The sequence below is a fragment of the Sciurus carolinensis genome, chromosome 3, assembly GCF_902686445.1.
Source record: "Sciurus carolinensis chromosome 3, mSciCar1.2, whole genome shotgun sequence".
In the NCBI taxonomy this organism is placed as follows: domain Eukaryota; kingdom Metazoa; phylum Chordata; class Mammalia; order Rodentia; family Sciuridae; genus Sciurus; species Sciurus carolinensis.
Window position 1 is genome coordinate 22678637 of NC_062215.1, and position 23118 is coordinate 22701754.

The 23118-nt window shown below is 54.3% G+C and overlaps 1 protein-coding gene and 1 long non-coding RNA gene across 5 annotated transcripts; one reads left to right on the top strand and one right to left on the bottom strand.

The window, feature by feature from the left end:
- Window positions 1-858: 858 nt before the first annotated feature.
- Window positions 859-22939, bottom strand: Stard3 (StAR related lipid transfer domain containing 3). 3 transcript variants are annotated; one of them, XM_047546062.1, is made up of 15 exons: window positions 22827-22939; window positions 9803-10075; window positions 6898-6975; window positions 6476-6553; window positions 6300-6353; window positions 5824-5941; window positions 5525-5623; window positions 5262-5317; window positions 4814-4906; window positions 4146-4208; window positions 3898-3993; window positions 3379-3458; window positions 3196-3300; window positions 2027-2120; window positions 859-1578 (listed from the first exon to the last, which is right to left on the bottom strand). In XM_047546062.1, the coding sequence occupies exons 2-15, from the start codon at window positions 10022-10024 to the stop codon at window positions 1474-1476; spliced, it is 1341 nt and encodes a 446-aa protein (XP_047402018.1). In that variant the 5' UTR covers window positions 10025-10075; window positions 22827-22939; the 3' UTR covers window positions 859-1473. The 3 variants fall into 3 exon arrangements, with proteins under 3 accessions (XP_047402018.1, XP_047402020.1, XP_047402019.1); XM_047546064.1 differs by lacking the exon at window positions 22827-22939 and adding an exon at window positions 10351-10372; XM_047546063.1 differs by lacking the exon at window positions 22827-22939 and adding an exon at window positions 10176-10319.
- On the top strand, window positions 2458-8867 carry LOC124980484 (uncharacterized). 2 transcript variants are annotated; one of them, XR_007107814.1, is made up of 5 exons: window positions 2458-2750; window positions 5817-5914; window positions 6453-6649; window positions 6952-7051; window positions 7498-8867. It is a non-coding gene; the product is annotated as an uncharacterized LOC124980484 (long non-coding RNA). The 2 variants fall into 2 exon arrangements; XR_007107813.1 differs by having other exon boundaries at window positions 2464-2750; window positions 6492-6649.
- Window positions 22940-23118: the final 179 nt, after the last annotated feature.

A 23118-nucleotide genomic window follows, 5' to 3' on the forward strand; every position in this document is an offset into this window, starting at 1 on the left:
ACATGGCTCAGTCCCTGTCCTCTCTGGGCCTCACATTCCCTGCTTTCTGGTTACAACAGGATGACCAAAAGAGCTCTGGGGACGGGACCGGCAGCCATGCATGGGAGCAGGGGCAAAGCTGCTGCCCAGCAGCCCAGGGAGCAACTCATAGTACCAGAAGCTGGTGTCCAGGGGGTGGGCACAGAGGGATGAAGAATGAGGAATCAGGGCACTGGAAAAGGCAGTGACAGGAGCTCAGGATGGGGACCTGTGGCGACAGTGGAGCTCTGAGCTGCTCTGGGCACAGACCCACATGCCGACTGCTGGGGTGCTACGCCCCGTTGTGCACATCTCATCTCACAATCCTGGCGCTGCTCCATTACTGTGACGTAGGAAGTGGAGGTTCAGAGGTAGATCTGCCTGGGTTACACACCTGGCTCTCAGCAAAATGAATCCTTCCGAAGACAGCGGGGCGGGGGGGGGGGGAGGTCAGGAGGAGGGCAGGGCCCAGCTCCAAGCTGTCCCTAATGTGTGTGTGGAGGGGGAAGAGTGTAGTCTGAGGGGCCCAGGGTCCTGGGATCCCAGAGGTGTCTCAGGGATCCTGAAGCCCAGTCCCCACCTCCAGGACCCCCTGGCTCAGGACCCAGGACAATCAAGGCCTGCTGTGGTGATGAGGGTGGCTCCTCCACCTCCCGCCCTGGGCCCAGGGGACCAGGGCTCTCCCACAGTGTACACGGTTCAGCTGGGCTCATGAGGGGTGGCATTTCTGCATCCTAGTGACCAACTTCTTCCCCATCCAAGGGCTACCCTTTGAGGTAATCATGAGTGAGGAGACCCAGGACCAGGAAAAGCAGCAGGAAGCAGGAAGAGCTGTTTTTGTTTTAAATTCTTGTGTTTAATTGGCTCAAATTACAAAGGTCCCCAAGGAGGCCCTGGGAGAGGGGGACAACTTGGGAGAGGCAGAAAGTCACTACCAGCACCCACTGCCCCTTCACTTGCCCCCACTCCTCCCCAAGTGCATATGGAAAAAGGTCCCAGACCCTTTAAATAACCCTAAAAAACCATGATGACAAAGCAGGCAGATGAAGGCTCCTTCACTTTAACACTGGTGACAGGCTGCTCTGCCTTGCTCTGTCCTGCCCAGGGACCTGGCCCTCTGTAACCTCGTCTGAGCTTCCATCCCAGCTCTGTCCCCGGCAACGTAGGGGACGGCAACTTCTTCAGAAGGTAGGGACGTCATGTAAACATCAGCAGGACAGACCCCACTTCTTCAGCCAGCAGCCCCCAGAGTCCAAACGCTCAAGCCCACACCTGCTCAGGACCGAGGCCCCAGGCACTGTGACTCAGGGGAAGGCAGCAGCTTGGGACCAAAGTGCTGCCCAGTGCTTGGGGCCAGGTTCTCTGTGGGCCATGGAAAGCCCAACCAGCGCCCCTTTCTAGCTCTGAAGGCTGCGGCAACAGGACCCCGACCTGCAGGGTGGAAGAAGGGCGTGTTCACACCCGGGCCCCCAGCTCTCCAATGCGCTGCCGCAGGTGAAAGGCGAATTCAAACATGGTGGCCGCGAGGCTCTGGTGGATGAGGTACCGGGGCAGGCGGCCCTGGGGGAGGCAGGAAGAAGTTACACCATGGCTTACCCTCAGCAGGGCCTCCTGCTCGCGGCTGGCGCCAGGAGAAGTGCTCTGGGCCAGAATGCAGGTGCAGCTCTGGAATCCTGCCTGGGCCCCCTCTCCCCGCACTCCCTGCGGGAAGAACACGCTGTGCCTGGGGCTTGGCAGCAGCCACACAAACAGACCCGGTGGGTCTGGGCTGGCAGCCAGCCACCCCTCTCCAGGGCCTTGGATCAGAGGTAAGATGGGGGAGGCCTGTGCCCTCCTGCAACTCGGGGCTACAACACCATCTGGACCCTGCCCCCATCCTCAAGTCAGAAAGGAGGCTGAGTAGGGGGCCCTGAGCACAGCAGAGAACCCCCGAGGCCACTGAGCAACCAAGCCAGGAGCAGAGTCCCCTCCACCCCACAGGGCCCGCCTCACAGCCCCAGGTGTCCACCTTGAGATCTGTGTTAAGAATCCAGACAAAGGTGCAGACTCGGGGGTTGCTGGCCGACTTGAGCACGACGAAGCCCCCCGGACCATTTTCTCCCCTGAGGACAGAGTGTCACTGAGGGAGGGGCACACTGGAGCCAGCAAGGCCCCTGCCCACCCACTCCCTGCTCTGGGCCCAGTTTGCATTGGGGTGGAAGAGGGAGTGCAGATGCTGGTCCAGGAACTGCCCGTCTCCGCAGCTCAGACCTGGTGTCCAGAGGCTGGGGGATCAGCCCTCGGTGCTGCCCGCTCAGTGACCCTCCTCCGGCTGCTGCAGGTGCTTGTGCACCCCCAGTGGCAGAGAGCTCGCTACCTCTTCAGCCCTCACCCACTCTGCCCAGAGATGTGAGGCCGACTCGGGCTGTGAAAGGCTGCCCCCCACCTCTGCCCAACTCAGGGAGCAAGTGGTGCCGTCAGGCTCCAGAAGAGGGCACCTTCCCAGGAGGCCCTCAGGGCCGGGGCGCAGGGTTCACCTCCCGTGGCCTCTTCACTCTCCCACAGGTCCACTGAGCATGCTTAGGCCCACTCCAGAGATAAGGAAGCTGGCACGCAGAGTGGAAACCAGCCTGCCCTTCGCCCAGCAAGTCCCTCGCAGGCCAAGAGCCCCGATCTCACATTCCCAGAAGAGTGACCTGCTGGGAAGCGCTGGGCCCACAGGAGGCCTGCAGCTCTGCAGTCAGGATTAGCCGGTAGGGAGAACCAGAAGGAAGCCTGGGGCAGGCATGGGAAGACCTAACTCCTCTCCTCTGAGGGGACTCCTGCACAGTCCAGGAGAAAGGTGGGGCAGCGGGGACGGGGGAGGAGGAGGAGGAAAGGGGACCCGCAGGGGACCTGAGTCTCCTGAGGCAAGAAGACCAGTGACCTCATGGCTCCCAGCCCCACTTCCTGGACTAGTTCCCACCCCCGTCTATCCCAGCCAGCGGCCCACCACACATGTCCCTCCAGCCCTGGTGGCCTGGTTCCAGTCAGCGAGATTAGCAGGATTAGGGGCTGGGAGGGGCAAGGCCCCGCAGGACAGGGAGCAGGAACAGCTCAGCAGGAGAAGGCGCCCAGCTGCACACACTGTACCCTGGGCTGCTCCCTGCTCCCAGCAGAGGCGCTGGCCAGGATGACCCCAGGCAAGGCTGGGCTCACCTGACGTATTTGTGCGTTGGAGGCTTGGCGCAGTGTGTGGTGGCAATGCCTGATGACAGGTACCGGTCTCTGCGCCGCTCTATGCGCCGAACGTTCACGAAGTCCCTGGGGGAGGGAGGGTTAGAACTGGGGGCACAGAGCCCAAGGAGACCTAACTGGAAGCAGGGGTGGGGGGACACTCACCTGGGAGAGACCACACCGCCTGCCGCCCCTGCAGACACGTCATAGGAAATGAGGGTGTTGTCTTCCACCCGCTGCAGGATCTGAGGGCCCATCAGGGAGACGTGAGGTGTAGCCGACCCCAGGAAAGCCCCAGGGAGAGTTCAGCATGTCAGGAACCTCCCAAACCAGCCTCCTCCCTGTCTGGGACCCAGGAATAAATCACCCGGGCTGGGGTCGTGGCTCAGTGTAGAGTGCTCGCCTAGCAAGCATGAGGCACTGGGCTCAATTCCCAGCACCCCATAAAAATAAATAAATAAATAAAAGCCATCACCCTTTGTGGGCCCTGGGCTGGGCACTCCCTGAGCACATTCCTCCTACCCGCCCTCCTGCCCTGGCTCCGGGGACACCAAGACCATCACCCCATTTTATAGAGAGGGAAGCAAGGTACGGGGTGGCTTGGCAATGTGGCCACATTCCCTTGTCGTAACTGGCCACTCTGGGACATGCCTGCCCTAGCACACAAGGTGAGGCAGGGCTTACCTGGCAGGCGGTCACTGTCTTGTTCCACAGCACCATCCTCTCAGGCTGCAGGATCACCTCTTGGTACACCAGCTCCGCAGGGCAGGGCAGGAAGGTCTGAGCAGGACAGGGACAGGTCTGGGTGGTGTCAGAGGGGCTTGGGCACATCAGCCCTTCCCTCTGGTGGTAGGGTGCTGCCGAGGGTCCCTCAGCCCCTTCCTAAAGCCCCAGATGAAACAGGAGGCTCCACATCCTCTCCCTTCACTCACCTTCAGGATGAAGGTCTTGCCATGAAAGGGAACCTCAATGCTGTACACGGTGTCCCCATACTCCTGCAGTAGGGACAGAAGCTTGGTAGGGAGGAGCTTGGGGTTGGGCTGAGGGCACAGGAACAAGTGACAGGCAGGACAAGTTTCCCAGAGCTTGGGGTGGAAAACTCCAGGATTTTAGGGCTATGTGAGCAGCCATTAAACAATGGCGGTTCTGAGGAGAGCGTCTGATCTTGAGTTGAAAAAGAGGAGCCCAGCTACAGCTGCGGCCAGGAAGATCCACGTCTCCAAGTTGACAGGGGCCACCAGAGGCGCTGGCTAGCGAGGGACTGGGGCCTGTTTCCTCTTTTCTATGCTCTCTGTAATCTTTTTAGATAATGTTGTTTTGATCATGAAACAAAACACCGGACACAGGGCAGGGCCTGGCTTCCCCTTCAAAGTCGGAGCCCAGGCAGAGCGGCAGGGAGGTGAGGTGAGGCTGAGGCTGGGAGTGGGGGAGACAGGAAGTGTCCAGTCTAGCCCGGCCTCCTGGGGCCCCCTCTCCTGGGACAGAATACGACTCCAACCACGCAGTCCTCACGTGTATGCCTGGGGCTTCAGGAAAGGAGTGAAAACTCGGAACCTACGGAACCTACGTAGGAGGGGCAGGTGGGAAAGGGGCTTCTTACATTATTCTTCTCAAACTTCCAGTTCTCCTCCTGGGCCAGGATCTGGTCCACCACGGCAGTGGCCTCCTTCCCCTGGCGGAGGTACTCTCGCTCCTGGTCAGGGGGTGGGAGGCAGGAAGGGGTTAACTTGGAGCCTGAACTCGCCTTGCTCACGGCCTGTTGTCTCTCCAGACACTCCACACTCCACCTAGAGGGGCCTGATCCAGTCAGACACAGGGTCTGGGCTGGTCTCCCGGGGTCCTGTGGGCTTCCTGAGGCCTGAGGCTGTGCCAGCACCTCCTGTGATCCCAGGCATGGGGCACACCAGGGGCTTGTCTGGCCCAAGGAGCAGCAGACACTCAGATGGGTACTGACAGGCATTTGGGCAGCCTGAGGTCCACCCTGGCTGAGGCCAGTGCCGGCCCTCTCTGGTGCACACTGAGAATGGCTTGGATGGGCAGCCAAGTACCTGGGCAGAGAAACTTTTCTTCCCGGTGACTTCCTCCTCTGATTCGTTGTCAGACCCTGTGGAAAACAAGCACCGATGACAATGGCAGGGGGTGGGGAGTGTGGGAGGGGGTGGGGCTCAGGGACGTGCAGTGCAGGGATGTGGGGGAGAGGGTTGCTGGCTTTCCCCAGGGAGCCTGAGGGAAGAACAGAAAAGAACAGACCCAGCCCACCCGGCTCCTCACACAGCCCCCCCCTGTAAGCTCCCCACCCACCAGCCCTCACCTGCAAAGGATTCTGGGGGTGAGTAGAACTGGCCCTCGGACAGAGCACCAGAGAACAGCAGGGGTCCACGTGCAACAGCAGCCTGGGCAGCAAGATACCCTGGGGGAGCAGACATGGGCAGCCATCATCCCAGATCAAGGATAGTCATGCCAAAGCAGCCTGGGGTCCTGCTCGCCACCTCAGGCTCTGGGAGCTGCTCAGAGGAGGCAGGATGGCTCAGCACTCACTCTCATGCCTGAAACTCTCCTCTCTCAGGGCTGGGCTAACCCTTACTGTCCCCCTCTGTCCCCAGGACTCACATCGCTCCTCCTCAGCCTCCTGGGGTAGGACTTTGAAGTCAAGGAACCAGGTCTCCAACCAGGCAAGGACAAAGGAGACGATGGGAAGCAGGTAGCCAAATGCACCTTTGCTGAGCAGCTAAGATAGAAGGAGGGGGCTGAGTTCCATGTCAGGGGGTCACCCCAAACCCAGCACCCCTTCCTGGGGCTACCAACTCTGGTGTCATACACCCCATTCCCGGTACTATCTGCTTGGACACCCTCTGTGACACATGCCTCTTAAGTGGATTAATTGAGTCTGCAGCAGGATATACCAGGGTTAGGCTGCAGGAAGAATTTTGGTTTCCGGGGCGGTAGGGGGATAAGATCAGGAGGCAGGAGTTGGAAATATCAAAAGACAGGAGTCCCCCTCATTGCAACCCTCACAACAGGAGCAGACACCTAAAACCAGAGAAAGGGCCCTTTCTTAGGAGAAGCCTAGACCCCAAGTCACTGACCTCAGACAGGATGACCTTGACAATGAGGAACGCACTGGATACTAGTGTAGTGACCTGCCCGGGGAGAAGGAAGGAAGCCAAGAGGGAAGGCAGAGGCTGGGGAGTGAGTCCGCCTCCATCCCGTGCCCTGCGCTGCTTCCCTGCCACCCCCAGCTGGTGGCAAAGTGGCATCTTACCGCAATCACCCACCAGTGGCGGAGCCGCAGCACAGCATAGCCCAGGAGTAGCCCAGAGAAGCGGAAGAAGGCCAGGACCTGACAGGAGGGCATCAAACCATCAGAGGCAAGCTGCATCCCAGCTCAGCTGCAGGGTGACCTGCCCCAGCCTGCTCTTCCAGGATTCCCTACGTGGTGAGTCCTCAGAAGGTGCTCAGCATTTCCTTGAGACAATTTGGATTGACTTTGGACAGAGGTCTTGTCCCCTCATTCCCCTTGGGGCTCTCTGAACGTGGGGCCCCACTGAGGATCTTTTGGAAGACCGAGGATGGGAGCCAAGACCCCTGTGAGACTGGATGTGTAGCAGAAAGAAGGGAACCAGTCAAAGGCACCTCACCACTCCATCTGTCCCCAGGGCCCTGGGGTCTTCCAAAGTCACTCACAAAGATGTCAAAGAAGGAGGTTTTGAAGTTGTAGTGGATGATCTCCTGTTCCAGGTTCTTGCGGATGCCTGTGTTGGTCTGGGAGAGGAAGAACAGAGAGAACTCTGCAGGCAGGCGAGCCCCTAGGGCTGCCCCTCACCTCCAGAATGGGGAGGTAAGAAGGGCAGGGGAACCTGGAGGAGAGGCCATAAAGGCTAAGCCACCACCCAAAGCACCCAGAGAACCAGGCAGAGGTACCAAAACTATTCCTCCAGGAGCAAGACAGCCCAGATGGGCAGGGCTGGGTTCGAGTGCTCTGGCGCGGAAGGGGCAGGCCTGGTGGCCATGGGCAATGCAGGAGAGGTGATGGGCCTGCGCGGGCTGGCACACAGGTGCTGGGAGCCTGCCTCTCACATGATTCTATTTTCCTCCCAGCACCGTTGCTCCATCTTCCAGCCAACAATCCATCTGGGGTGATGGGGTGCGGGGTGGGTGGTGGTGTCAGACAGAGCCCCAGGTAACAAATCAACTAATTAGGTTTAGGCTTAATGGGCAAAATCTATCACCCTGCTGGAGAAGATGGAAGTTAGTAGACCCGTCCTCCTCCTGTCTCTACCCCAGTCCACCGCACATTTTCACCAGGATCCCTGAGACTCCAATGTCCCGGGGATGGAAGATGAGCAGCTGTGTGGACACTGGGAGCCAGACTGAGGCATGACTTCTCAGAAGGGATGGGGGTGCCAGCACCCCTGGAGAAAAGGGGGTATGAGGTGACACCTAGGAATGGAGCCCAGGAACCCCACTGAGGGGTAGATTGTAGATTGGGGCTTCTGGCCTCTGGCAGGTCATCTGGATTTGGGGGGACTTATTAAAGACACTGATAATCAGGCCACTGAGTGTGAATCTGAGGCTGAATATCAGGAATCTTTATAAAGCTTCCAGGAAATCCTGATGCTAGGAATTCTGGGCAGCAGTCTCGATGCTGATAAACATCACTGACACTTGATGCCCCTCTGTGTCCCCACCATGTGGTTTGACCTCAAGACCACCCAGGGCCTCACGAAATTTGACACCTCTCCTTTGGCCTGTCTGGAAGGTCCCAGTCTGGAACCCCACCCAGCCCTCCTCATGCTATCCTTGGGCTCCACAGCCCCTCTCTGTGGCTCTAAGTGCCAGGCCAGGCTCCTCTGTCACAGCATGGGGACCCACCAGGACCACCAGGATCAGGACTCAATAGAGTCCTGTTTCAGTCCCTGCTTTGCCAGTCTCTCTGCTGGTCACACAATTGAACTGGGGTCCTTGTGCCCACTGGATAACACAGTCTGCCAGAGAACTGAAAATACACACAGTCCAAAATACAAAGATGAATACGAAAATGAAAATTAATAAAATTTTCATTAAGTATCTGCGAAGGGAAACATCACAGATTCTATGAATAGTTAAATCCAGGATTCTGAAATTTTCATTACATTTAAAAACAATTTGTAGTTAGATTCTCTTTGCAGGAATCTCAAGCACACATGAGGACTGCTAAGCCATCTCACCTGACAGCCAAATAATCTCAAAAGGAAAATTATCAAAAAATTTTTTCAGCCCTTCTCTGGTTATAAAATCTGGATCGAATGTGGGCTGTGGGCGAATTTCACTCTTTGTTTTGTATTAGTTTGAACCTTGGAAAGGAAGGATTCTGAGACCTCAGAAGCTCTGCAAACGGCCCTGAACCTTGCTGGGTCTCAGTTTTTTCACTGGTAAGATGCCCCGGGGCCCTCCACGGCAGCCACGCCAGCTCACTGATGGTGCCATCTTCTCTCCAGTGCACAAAGGACAGTCTGGGCCCTGCCTTTCCTTCCAGTTCAATATGCCCAGAATAAAACTTGTTGTCTCTGCCCTACACCAGCCCCTTCCCCAAACTCCACTTCCATAAGAAGGTGTTGTCAGCCGGTGTGGCAGTATGCGCCCACCTCCCAGCGACTCCGGAGACTGAGGCAGGAGGACCACTTGAGCCCACAAGCTCAAGGCCAGCCTGGGCAACACAGTGAGACCAAGGAAGAAAGGAAGGAAGGGAGGGAGGGAAGAAGGAAGGAAGAAAAGGGGAAAGAAGAGAAGGACAGAAAGAAAGAAAAGTAAGAAAAAGAGAGAGGTACTGTTTTCCTGTCACCCAAGCTGAGACCTGGCCACTGCCATTCAGAACTGTGATGGAGAGCCGGCGCTGTGAAGGAAAGCAAAGGGGGCTCCAAGGGGCTGAGGTCACGGTTAACAGAGAAGGAGCTGGGGTGAGACCAGGCCCGGGACACCCTGCTCTCAGGGCTCTTGCCTCTGTGGGTGCTGAGGTCAGACGAGGCCCCACCACCAGCTAGACTGTGATCCTTCCAGCAGGAAGCACCGTGTTGGGGGGTGGTCAGGCAGTTCTGTCTCCCATCGCGTGGCAGCATCTCACCAAAACCAGAGCACCAGGAACTGAGAGTTTTTACTGTTTTCTTCCCCACTGTCCCTCTGCTTTGAGCACAATGCCTGGTCAGAGCAGGAGCTCAAGAACTGTTCTTGGAATGAATGAATGAATTTAGAGCCAGACAATAAAGCAGGGCAGAAAGAAGACCAGATAGTTTCACCAGCTCAGCCAGCTCCAGTTGTCTTCTGCCTCCACTAGGGGGCAGCAGGCACGGAGGCAAGCGCCCAGCTCTGCACCCAGAGGTCGGTTCAACCCCCTCCTTCACATCCTTGTTGAGGAGCTGGGGCCAAAGCACTCAGACCACTGTAGCCCCGCATTCTTCATGCAGATGATGACAGCTGTCCTCGTCTCCTATTCTTTACTTTACCCAGATAATCAACCCCATGGAACAGAAAATCCCCCCGGTGTGGTAGATGGATGAACTGAGGCCCAGGTAACTCCCCAACAGTTTGTCCCCCAAGACTTGCCCCTACTCACATTCAGCTCAATGATCCACAGCAGGGATATAAAGAGCAGGTCGAAGGTGACAAAGAGGCAGAAGGTGCGGCGGACATCAGAGATGGCCCTGCGCTTCTCTGGAGGTGGTGGGAGGAAGTGTGATGAGAGGCTTTGGCTATGGGACAATGACGAGCCCAGGGACGCCACGGCTGGCAGGCTGCGCTCCAAGTCGCAGGTCAGCTCCCCGGGCAGTTTGCTCATCCTGGTGGGCCCCCACGTCACGGTGGGGAAGGCAGGTCCTCAGCAGCAGGGCTGCGAGAGAGGGGGATAGCTGTCAGGGTCCTGAGAACTGCATACATCCCCTGGGCCCTCATTGGCTCCAAAAACATCTGGTGCCCCATGCTATCCCTACCCCACGGCCCAGGGCGATCTCTGCCCAGATTCCCTCCGTGGACCAGGCTTCCCAGGCTGAAGAGGGCAGCGAACATCCCTCTCACTCTCTGCCCTTCTTTGCCCTCCCTGCCAAGAGCCCAGCAGCCCCATGGTTCACCCTGGAGGGCCCTGGGACTCCTCAGCTGGGCACCTACCCGCTCCCAGATGCCCAGGGGCACAGCCTGTTCCTGCCAAGCCCTGCCCTGTGGTCAGCCTCTGGTCCTGTCAACAGCCTCTTGGCCTGCCCCACCCCCAGGAGAAGAGGCCCCAGGCTCTGTTCTTTGTTTTCCCAGCACAAAGCCACTTTCCCTCCCAGCAGCCAGCCCTCCCCTCCACCCCTAATCCATGGCAACTGGGAGGGACTCAGCAGTGTCCATGCGCTCTGCAATATCTTGGACCTTCTCTCTAGCTCCACAACCCCACCCCACCCCTGGCCCAAGTGCCATCACCTCCAGCCTGCACGCTGCTCGCGGATCTCCAGGCCACCCCCAGCACCTTCAACCACTCCTTGCCCACGCTGTGGCCAGAGGAAGTTTTGCAAAGTAGAAACCAGATCCTGCCATTCCCTCACTTAGCACCCCTGGGCTCCTGCCACTCAGGAGGCAGCAGGCCCTCTAGGAGTGGCCTCTGCCCAGCTTACCAGGGAACCCCATCTCGCTACCACCACCACGTGGGCCTTCTTTCAAGTCCCTCAATGTGGCAGCCCTGATCTGCCCTCTGGTCCCCAGACCTGACTCTCCCTGTTGCCTGGAATGTTCTTCCACAGCTCTTCCAATTGGCAGTTCAAAAGACACTCAGAGCACAGTATATCATTCTGCTTTAACTTCTGCAGCCAACGCCTCATTGTCTGAAATCTCTTCTTTACTGTTCTACTGTATGGTCCATCCTTTCTCTTAGTAGACTTTCTGCAAACTCCGTGGGTGGGTGACATGGTCAGTGCAGTCTCCCTGGTGCTCAGCACAATGCGTGGTTCATAACTGACTGCTGCATAAACAAGCACCCCAGAGGGTCTCCAGGCCCTCAGCTCCAAGCTATGCAGCAGAAAAGAACAGAGCAAATTCTAGAGGGAGTGATAGCCTGCCATTGCCAAGGCTAGCCCAGTGCTCTGCTGCCCAGAGCCTAAACTTCTACCATCACGTCCATGTTCATGTGGGGAAGGATGGTTCCTTCTATTTTGCAGATAAGACCATCAAAGCCCAGAGGGATTCCTTACCATCCCTAGGGCTCTCACAAACCCTTAAGACAAAAGGAACGCCAACGCACTCCCTCCCCGCTGTGTGGCCCTAGGCCTAGGGTTCCTGGTCCACCAATCTGCTGGTAGTCCATGCCTATATCCCAACGACTCTGGAGGCTAAGGCAGGAGGACCACAAATTTGAGATCAGCCTTAGCAATTTGGCAAGAACCTCAGCAATTTAGCAAGACTCTGTCTCAGGATAAATAAAAATAAAAAGGACTAGAGAAGTAGTTCAGTGGTAAAACACTGTGGGCTCAACTGTCAATACTAAAAAGAAAGAAAAAAAATTATTTTCTTTCTCACAGTTCTGGAAGCTAAAGTCTACAATCAGGCCCTCTGAACCTTTTTGCCTCTTCCTGGGGTCTAGCTGTCACCAGCAATCTCTGGCATTCCCCGCCTTACAGCTGTATAACTCTAGGCTGCTGTCACATGATGCTTTTCCTGTGCTGTCTTCACATGACTGTCTTCTTATAGGGACACCAGTTGTACTGGATTAGGGGCCCACCATGCTCCAGCATGACCTCAGCTTAACTGGTAAATCTGCAATGAACCCATTTCCAGATAAGGTCACCTTCTGAGGTTCTGGGGGCAGCACTTCAATGTATCCTTTTTTGCAGGGGTGGAGGTGGGGGGAGGGACAGAACTCAAACATAATTGTAATCTATCTTTTAGTGTCTTGATTTACACTCCTGTATTTCTTTGTACCAAAAAATACACATATATAAGTATATCTTGTATCCTTTCTTTTTTATATGTAGCCTATTACAGATGCTGTTTCAGATGTTATTCTTTTAATGTATCTTAGAAATCACTCCCTATCACATCTCCCTATAGAAATCTTCCTCATCTTCCCCATTCATTTACAAGGTTGTTAAGCACCTTTTTTTTTTTTTTTTTTTTTTTTTTCTTTTTGGTGCTGGAGCATGGCCTTGCACATACTGAGCTACTTCCCAGCCCCAGTACTTCATTCGTGATAAGCCACAGTTGAGCCAATCTACCTCCTATAAACCAACATTTAGATTTGTAACCATTAGAAACGCTACAGTGAAAAACAGTCTGTAGTTACTTTCGTGTTGCTGGAAGTGTATATTCAGGCAGATTTCCTAGAAGTGGACTTGCTGGGTCAAGCTGCATGTGTGGTCTTGTCAGGCGCTGCCAAATTCCCTTTGCAGCATGCATTCCCACCAGGAACGGATGAGGGTGCCCAGAGCCCACAGATGGGACTGTCCTGCATGTCCGTCTGCACCTTCCTCTTGACCTCTCTACCCTTAGGAGTGGTTCTCCCGCCTCTGTCATCGCTATCTGTGCCTTTCTCCCTCCCTCCTTCCTCACCAGCTTCTGTGCTGTGGCTTCCCTGCTCCTGGGCTCCTCCTGGTTTCCTCCTCCCTCCCTGGGCACAGGACTTGGGTGGAAGCAGCTTGGGTGTGAGACACACTTGGGAGAGGCAACTGCACTGACACTCACACACCCAGATATCCCTGTTGAATCAAGAGACAGAGACGATGGGGCTGAGAGCAGAGGTGTTGGGCACCCGAGAGCACTGAAGACGCTAGGGGCACAGCAGCCAAGCCCAGGGGCTCCGGCAGGAGGGGAAGTGACCAAGAGTCAGAGGAAGCAGTTCCACATCAGCTTCCCCACCAAGCAGCTCCAAGTCCATAGAGAGCCTGTGAGTAGTCAGGGCATGGGTCCTGAATTAAGAGACCTGCACCTGATCTTGGGCAGTCACTGATTCTGAGTGGCTTTTTAAAACTCAGAACCTCAGTATATAAAACATAAAAACCTGACAGCTGCAGGTGTAGCTCAGTGCTAGAGCATGTGTTTAGCATGTGCAAGGCCCTAGGTTCAATCACCAGCACCAAAAATAAAGAAACAAAAAAATGGACTTCTATGGGTGATGGTGGCTGCAGGGTCCAGGTTGCAGTGTGAAAGTGTGGCTTGTTTGCATCACTTCAAAAAGTCTTTGAGCTCCACCAGGCTATAAAGTGAAAACGGCCTTGGCCTGGAAGTAGCCCATCAGTTCCCCAAGCACTGGTTCTCTAGCTGCTTCCAGACCCCGGCCCCGGCTGGCAGCCGCCTCCAGGATAGCAGTGGAGGCTCGGCCAGCCGGAGTGCACGCCCTGGCCACGCAGGGAGGCACGAGTGAGGACGGAGACAGCAGGGCTGCCACCCAGGCCCTGGGAGCAGCACTCCCCTGCCAAGCCCACTGCCTGCTGTCACTGGCCCCTCCCAAGCACCTTCAGAGGTGTCAGGAGAGGAACAGCACTTGTGGCGTGAAGCAGTCCCTGGGACAGCTGCAGACTTGACACTGCGTGCGGAAGCTGAGCTGTTAGGCGTGGGGAGGCAGGCAGGGAGGAATCACAGTTCCTGCTGCCCCAGACTGGGCGGGGTGGGGTGGGCAAGTCAGGTGTCTGGGTGCGGGGAGTTATTCAGGTTCCTGCAGCTCCTGAGGCAAAGGGAAGGGATGGCCACGGGCCTCAAGCCCCTTCCCAAGTCTTCTCTTACTGGCCCCCAGGACACACTAGTACCAGTTTGGCTCTCGACAGGATTTTGGGTGGGGCAATGGACTCAGGCAGCAACAGATACCTTGGAAAAAGAAATGGACTGGGCCTGGGGATGTAATTAGTGGTAGAGTACTTGTGTAGTACACCCGAGGCCCTGGGTCCCATCCCCAGCACCAGAGAGAGAGAGAGAGAGAGAGAGAGAGAAAGAATGGACCCTGAGGTCAGGGTTCAAACCTAGACTTCCCCCTTCCTAAACGTGTGACCCTTCTGAGGCTGTTTCCTTGTATGTCTTGTATGTGTGTGTCCGTATGTGCGTGCATGCACGTATGTGTGTGTTTTGCTGAAGACTGAGCCCAGGGCCTCAAGCATGCTAAGCCCCTATTCTACTGCTGTGACTTACACCCTCAGTCTTTCAGCTGTATTTTTTTTATTATTTTATTTTGCAGTACTGGGAATTGAACCCAGGGATACTCTGTCACTGAGCTACATCCCCAGGCCTTTTTATTTTTCTTTATTTTGAGATAGATAGCACTAAATTGCTGAGGGTCTTGCTGAGTTACCCGGGCTGACCCCAAACTTGTGATTCTCTTGTCTCAGCCTCTGAAACTTCTGGGGTTACAAGTGTGCACCACTGCCACCATGTTTAGCTTAGCTGTATTTTTATTTATTTTATTTTATTTTATTGCAGTGCTGGGGATTGAACCTGGGGCCTTGCCTTTTTTTTTTTTTTTTTTTTTGCCCATTTTTAAAAGGCAACAATACTCTTAATGTTCCTGATGTACATTAGAAGACTGTTACATCGGTAAATTTCATGTTCTGTATTTTCCTCTCTTCTGCCTGCCTTCTTCCCTCTTCCCCCAAGCCTCAGCAGCTCAGCTTCCACAAACATACCACTCAAGAATTCCAATTTATGTTCAGCAGTAAGGATGGAGAGGGCTTGGTCAGTGGTGGTTGAGATACACAAGTAGCTGGCAAGACCCTTCAGGCAAGAGGAAAATGGCAGGAGCAGGTGGGATACGCGACAGGAATGTGTGATAAGAACCACCTGATCAGCCTCAGTCAAATCTGAACTCTAAGCTGCGGGCCGTGGCGCACACCTGTAGTCCCAGCAACTCTGGAGACTGAGGCAGGAGAATCACCAGTTCAAAGCCGGTCTCAGTAACTTAGTGAGGCCCTAAGCAACTTAGTGAGACCCTCTTTCAAAAATAAAAAGGGCTGGTGATGTGGCTCAGGGGTTAAGCATCCCTGGATTTGATCCCCAGTACAAAAAACAAAAAACAAAAGAAAACAAAAAGCCTGAACTCTACCATTCACCAGCTGTGTGAGCCAGGGCAAGTTCCCCAACCCCTCAGTCTGGTTCCCTCCTCATATGGAAGCCAGGTTAATCCATCTCCAGGCAAAGGTGGATTCCCACATTGGGGTAGGGGCAGAATTCTTTACTGTGAGGCGGGAGACTGTCCTAGCTCCCTACAGAGGACTCTGGGAATGGGGGATGTGCCAGGACTGATCTCCCACTCTACCCACTCTGTCCGCCACCTCTCCATGAAGCAGGGGAGGGTGCCGTGATGGCAGAGCCCCCTTTCCACCCCCACACGCCAGTTCCTCATTTCCACAAGTTTTAGGTGGTGAGGGCACAGAGAGGTTCTAGCCAGTCCTCTGGCCATAGTCCAGAGGTCCTGGCCACCTGTCTGTAGCCTGACAGACTGCAGCTCCCAATGGGCATTTCCTGGTCAAGGCAAATCTGACCAGGATGAATCATCTGACGTGATGAATGCCACTTACTTGTTGGCAGCTGCAGCTGCCACACCTGCAAGGTGGGGAAACCTCTCCAGACCCTGGGCTGCTGGACATCCAGGAAGACACCAAGGCCTGAGTGCCTAGAACAGCACCCAGCAGCACAGGCTCGGTCCCCACAGATGCCCACTCCACCACCTGTGTCTTCTCATCCTTTCCCTTTCTGGCCCCCAACCTTATTCAGAGGGCTGGGCCAAAGTGTCCAAGAGCCAGAGCTGGTCCCATAGTGTGACCTGAGTAAGGGTCAATCTCAGGTCAATCTCACCCACATTTCTGGACAGTGTGGATTCTCCAAGTCCTCTCAGGGCTCACAGGAAGAGCAGAGCAGTTATCCATGCTGAGTGGCTCTGAATTCCTTCAGAAATGACCACAGTGTGTACGGTGGGGATGCCCAAGGGGTCCCTAACCCAGTACGAAATGGGGGAAATCAGTGAAGCCAAGTGAGTACTGGACTTCAAGCCAAGAGAAGGAAGGGTCAAACTTTGAATTCCCACCTTCCTGGCCACTTAATCTCTCTGTGCCTCAGTTTCCTTTGCTATAAAATGAGGTTAACAACAGCACCTAACTCTTTACTGTAAAGAGTAAATGACCCACTCAGTGCAATGGCTGAGAGCATCCCTGACACAAACAGTCACTGCAGTCCCTACCGCCCTGCCTGGTCTCCAAAGGAAGACAGTCTTGAGTGCCCATTACCCCAGAGATGGCTGCAGGCTGGGGGTGGGGGTGGGGTTCTCAGTCAAGCAGTCGCTGTTGATGCCAAGGTTAATGGAGGGTCCACAAAGGTAGAAAGCAAGGGTCTGCAGTGAAGGAGGTTGGTTTTGGCCCATGTCCTGCTATTGGCCAGCCCAGCAGGGAGTTGGCAGCAGCCTATGGTGGCACCCTACAGACATCATTTCCTTTAATCCTCACATGTTCTGCCAGGAGCTGCAGGGATGACCCCATAGAAAGACAAGCGCCGAGAGCTCTGCCCACAATCCCCCTCCAAGGACGCGTGGGCTTCTCCCAGGGCTGGGCTGGGACCTGTCAAATGCAAATAAGCTGCTACCAGGGCCTTTGGCTGTGGGGAGGGTGTTATGAGACCCCAAAGAGCTAAGGAACCATCCAGTCAATGACTATGGACAGCTCGGCCTCCATCCCCGACATTCAAACCATCAACAAATTTGTGGGTGCTTCCTTCCGAATCCAGCCAGTATCCACCTGCCTACCTACCTAGGTCCTACCTACGTCTAGGTCCCCTGTCTAAGCCATAATCTCTCCTCAGCTGCAGTCCTGACCTCCTCCTGTCCTGGTCCCAAGTCTATTCTCAACACAACCGTCTCAGGAATCCTGTTAAAAGTCTGACTGCAGGGCTGGGGAGATAGCTCAGTCGGTAGAGTGCTTGCCTTGCAAGCACGAGGCCCTGGGTTCGATCCCCAGTACCGCAAACAAAAAAAAAAAAAAAAAAAAAAAAATGTCTGACTGCATCTCCCCAATGCTCCAAACCTTCAGTGGCTTTCAGCTCACCCAGAGTAAGGGTCAAAGTCCCCACCCTTGGCCCACAGGTCCTCCTCTGCCCTTGTGTGAACCCTCCACTTCAACCACACTGGTCCTTTGTTGTCCTTGGACACATCAAGCACACTCCAATCCCAGGGCCCTTGCACTGTTCGTCTCTCACTCCTCCATTCTGGTCTCTATGCAAACATCCCTATGAAGAGAACTTTCCTGACCCCACATCCCTTCCCCTGCTTTACTCTTCACAGCATTTGACGCTCCTGATGTATGAAATCTTCATTGGTCTGCGTCCTTTGGTTGGTTTTTGTTTCTGCAGTGCTGGGGATGGAACCCATGCCTTGCACATGCTGGGCATACCCACGACTACCCCCAGCCTACTGGTCTGTGTTTACCACCCATTTTCTCCCACTGTAATGCAGGCACACCGCCCCCACCATCTTTGCTCACTGCTGAGTGCCCAGTACCAGATGCACACCAGGCTCACAGAAGAAGTTCCGGATGTGAACCAGGATGTACACCCTTCCCTCCAGGGGCAGGTGCACAGGTGCACACGGACACTCACACCTGGCCCCTCCCTGTCCTGACAGCCTCTCCTGCAGTTGGACTTTGCCCTCATCTGGTGTCCTGCCCTGCCCAGAGCCCATGCAGCCCCTCCACAGCAGGCAAGGGGAACAGGTTCTCTGGGTACTCAGAGGCAGGATGGCTGCTCCTCTCCCTCCCCTGGGTCCTCACATGCAAGAAGAGTCAAGCTGAGTTAAATTCCTTTGATGATGAGCAGCAAGGAGGAGGGAAGCAGGCTCAACCTCGGCAGGACCTCAGCACTCCTCCATACTTTCCTGACCACTGGCTGCTCCCAGGACATACCACAGCTGTCCTCCCTGCTGCTCCCTCATTCTGGACAGACCTCCTTCTACTAGGGGACAACTCAGCCCCTTCAGAGACTAGTTCAGGGTTGGGGATATAGCTCACTTGGTAGAGTGCTTGCCTCGCAAGCATAAGGCCCTGGGTTCAATCCCCAGCACCGCAGGGAAAAAAAAAAAGAGAGAGAGAGAGAGAGAGAGAGAGAGAGACTAGTTCAAATGACACCTCCTGGGCAAAGTTTTCCCTACCACCCAGGCTTCCCCAACCTCTCAGGACTCTGGGTCAGCACTTCCCTTATTCACAGCCACACCTGATCCAAAAAGCCATCTTTCCTCAAGCCCTTGAAGCCCAGGTCACAGTGCGTGGCCACAGGATACGTCTGGTAAGTTAGCTGGTGTGTGTCCACAATGTAACAGGAGAGGGTGCAAGTCTAGGGGTCAGCACCAGACCTGGAATCCAAAGCCCAAGCTCATTCCTTATTAGGCTGTGTGCCCTTGATAAGATCACTGAGGTTCTCTGCACCTCTGTGTCCTTATCTGTAAAATGGGGATAAGATAGTGCCTAATTCACAGAGCTTGAAAGAATTAGAAATTGCACATGCACAGCGTCTGTGCTTAATTATGGGTAGCTATCACTATTACTGCCCTCCATGGATATGAAGTGAGAAGCAGGGCCCTGGATCAGGCATGTCCAACAGAGCACTTTGCCCAAACTGAGGGTCCACCAATCTTGCTGAAGGAAAGGAAGGGCCCCAGCCTCAGCAGCTGGCCAGGGATGGCACGTTTTGAGTTTTCCTGTAATTCAGGGTTCAGTGGCTCCTGCCCTCAGCCTGGGGTCAGCTGGTCTACTAGCCCCTACCTGCTCTCCCATATAGGGTTTGAAAAGTCCCCAGAAAAGTGGAAGTTTAAGGAGAGGAGGGCATGGCAGCAATAATAAATAAGACCACAAAGCTAAGGTCTGGCTCTGTTTCTTCTTCCTTCTGAGAAAGCGGAAGAAGAGTCAAGTAGAAACAGAAGCCAGATTCTTCACCGAACACCCCTCGTCCCTAGGCAGGGAGGTTCTGACAGAGCCATTCACTGAAAAATCCCAACAAGCAGATCTGCTCAGCCCTCCCACCTATTCCCATGCCAGGCCCTGCTGAATGTTGGGGATGCCCCCAGCTCAGTGACTCCATGACCCTAGGCCTACTCAGGGGCCAGTGTGTCAGGTCCAGTCTCACTCATAGTGCTGCTGGGTAAAACTGGGGCTGAGGAGGTTCATTTCCCAACATCAGTCTGGAAAGAGCTGGTCATTCAGAGGGCAGAGCTCTCAGTCCTCTCAAGCAAGTGTGGTCTCACCCACACTACCCTCCCAAACAAGACTAGTTGGTGGCAGGGGGCCTCTGGTCAGCACAGACTCCTCTCAGCACAAAATACAGGATTAACCACTTCCCAGCCAGTGAGGAAGTTCAGAAGGACACACAACTGGCCGTGTGGGATAGCCGCCTTATCCTCTGTTCCACAGACATGGCAGCTGCCCCCTTCAATAGTGGGACCTGAGGCAGTTTCTGGGAGATGGACATGGACCTGGAGTTAGGAGACAGTTCTTCAAATCCCTGTTGAGTGACCCTTACCTTATGTCCCCTGATTCCCAGCATTTTCATCTGTAAAATGGAGCCAATAAGCTCTACCACTCAACTGAACCAGGGGGAGCTGCCAAAGGTGGTCTCACCCACACTACCCTCCCAAACAAGACTAGGTGTGTCGGCTCAAGTGAACACAACCCCCGTGTATGGAGAACCTATAGTGTGCTAGACACCGGGCCAGTCTCTGGGGCACAGGGCCCTATTCTGTTCTGTCAGGGGCTCTAATTTGGTGAGGAAGGCTGACAGATAAATGTATAGTACCACACTGCGATCAGCATTTTCAGGGAGGAATGAACAAAGGACTGTGGGATTCCAGGGCTGGAGTTGGGGAGGTCAGGAGAGCCATAGGGAAGAGAGGACATCTTACCCAGGACTTAAGAATCAGCAGCTATCAGCCAGATGCAAGGAGGAGAGGCATCCCAGGCAGGAACAAAAGCCCTGACCCTGGCCTAGACAAGACACAGCCCAGAGGCAGGCAGAGTGACCCCACCCCATGAGGCCTGTCTTCAAATACCAGCTACTCCAGATTTCCCCAGGGTATGGTGCCCCTGGATCCTAAGCCAGGGGATACCTCCTCACAGCAAAGTGAGAAAAGGACTCACTCAGCAGAGGATGTACCTTTGTCTTCCTCAGCTCACCTCCCATCTCCCCTCACCCTACAGCACCCACTGGAGCTCTCTTCAAGGACCCAGCTCTCCCTTCTCTGAGCATGCTCCAGCCTATGCCTTTCTTGTAAACTCATACTCTCACTTTAAGGATCCCTGCTAACTGCCAGCTCCTCTGGGAAGCTGCATCTGGCCTTTCTCTCCCTTGCTCCATAAGCATTTCTGTAGAATTAATGCTTACCACGTAACATTTTCCCTTTCCAGGTTTGTTTTCCTGAGCAGTCTGATGTCAAGTCTAGGTCTTTTTCACCATTGAATCCTCACTTGATAAATCCAGATCCTGCCCCCAGTGCCCTCCACCCCAGCATTTTACTTATTGACAAACAGCCAGGCTTTATGGCCCTGGGAAAGAATGAGAAGCAAGTCACATCAATTGTCCTCAAACTGCTTATGAAATTAAAAATCAGAGTCAGTGAACTAGACTTGAACTAAACTTTTTTTTTTTTGAACAGTACTGGTGATTGAACTCAAGTCCTCCCACATGCTAGGAAAGTGCTCTGAGCTACATTCCCAGTCATTTTTATTTTATTTTGATACAGGGTCTCACTAAGTTGCCCAGACTGGCCTCAAACTTGTAGATCCTCCTGCCTCAGCCTCTGAAATCACTGGGATTACAGGCATGTGCCAACACAACTGGAGAGATTGTTCTTATGTAAGTCATAATAACTAACATTTACTTATTTAGCACTCATGTGTCTGGCAGTTTCAAGCCCTACGCATACACTTCCAATTAATCCTCACAACAACTCTATGATGAAGACACATGTACTTTACAAATGAGGAAACTGAGGCACTGACTTCAACAAGGTTACAAAACAGTATCAGAAAAAAAAAAAAAAAACAGTATCAGAACCAAGCAGTCTGATTTAGGAGTCTGTAATTCTCAACCACGGTGCTACTATGGCCAGTGTGCTAAGGGGACTCATCTTGCTGAGTGCAGGCAGCAGTGATCCAGAAATGGCACTCTCTGAGCAAGTCACTAAAGGACAAGTAGAGTAGTGTGCAACTGCTGGTGTGTGCAATGACAGAAAAACATAAATAGCAAGGAGTGAGCAAGGCACATCCAGTAGCACCATGTTACTGAACCCTGGGATGCACACAGGAGATTACTAGCGAGGAGGTCAGATTATAAAGAACTCTTTTTAAAAAAATTTTTTTAGTTGTCAATGGGCCTTTATTTATTTATATTATATGTGCTGAGGCTTGAACCCAGTGCCTCACATATGCCAGGCAAGTGCTCTACCACTGAGCCACAACCCCAGCCCCCTATAAAGAACTCTTAATTGTGCTAGGGATTCAGTCTTTTTCCACAGGCAGTGGGAAGCCATAAAAGAGTTATAAGCAAGGAAGCAACACAATCAGACTTGTATTCTAAAAGGTTTGCAAATTTGGAGACTGGGTTGCAAGTAGTCATGACTGGAAGCTGCTGGGAAGCTAATGCAGTCAACTTGGTGAGAAATAAATCAACAAGGGTGGCAACAGTGGAGATGGAGGAGGAGGTTCAGGAAATTAGCTGTATCAGGTCACTTCTTAGATGCAGGAATTCAAAGAAAAGAGGAAATGAAAGATAATCCCCAGGTTTCTTGCTAGGATAGGGTAGCAAAGAAAGAATGAATCCATAGGGAAAAGATCAGTTCAAAGTTTAGAGCCAGTGAGCTCCATTTGAAGCAGAGATGTCCTGCCGGCAACTGGATAGCCAAGTCTGGAGCTCCATAGAGGTGCTGTGCAGTGATTTAAGTACTGAGCTAGTGTAAAGCTCATGCAATAGGAGTACTAGAGACCAACCAAAAGCAGTGCATAGAGAGAGAGGGGCTGGGCAAGACAGAACATGAAGCGGTATTTCTGACCTCAAGTTAGAGGGATAGAAGGAAAAAATGAAATGCGCGGGAAGCCAAAAGTGCGGGGGAGGGACATTTGCCAATTAGGAACGATTGCCAACGATATTGTGACCCCTAAGAACTCAAGAAAGATACTTTAAAGGGCCCTTTTAATACAGGAAGTTATTCACGACTGTTTCCAAAGGAAGTTCGGGAGACAGCGGATGACAGTGAGACGCAGACCGCAGACCTAACGGAGTATGTAGGTTTTTCTACCGATTCTCCCCCTCCCTTCCCCCCCATACCCAGATACAGTCCCCTCGCCTCTCCCCTCACAGTTAAGAGAGAGGCTCTGGAAGGCGATCCAGAAGGCGACCCGAAGGCATTCAGGGACGCCCTCCCGGGTCCCTCTCCTGGCCTTCACGGGTAGGCGTGTCTGCCGAAGGTCAAAGCCCGAGACCCCCAACCCTGCGCGGGGAGAAGCGGAGCCGAAGGCAAGAAGGGGGCGGAACCTGGAGCGCGGGGGGCGTGGGAAAGGTCGGACGGAACCAAAGAACGGACACCGGGGAGCGAAGCGGTATCCGCCAGCAAGAGACAGCCTCTCGTACCACCACCTGGACCCAGTGACCTCTGCAGGACCCACCTGCTCCATGTCAGCACAGCTTCACTCTCCAGCCCCAATTGTAGTCCAGCTCCGGGGCCACCGCAGCGCCTCAGAGCGGAAGGAGATCCCCAGTCGCGCCACTTCCGCTGCTGAGCCCGCCCCCAAGAGCAAACTGGGAATGGTGTTCGACTGCAGCCCCGCCCCCGAGCCCCGCCCCCGAGCCCGCGGTCCACAGGGAGAAGGGCCGGAAGTGGGGTTGCAGTCTGTTAGATTTCAAGGCGGTCTTCCAACCCGGCGAGGTGACCCACACCGGTAATCCCAGCGACTCTGG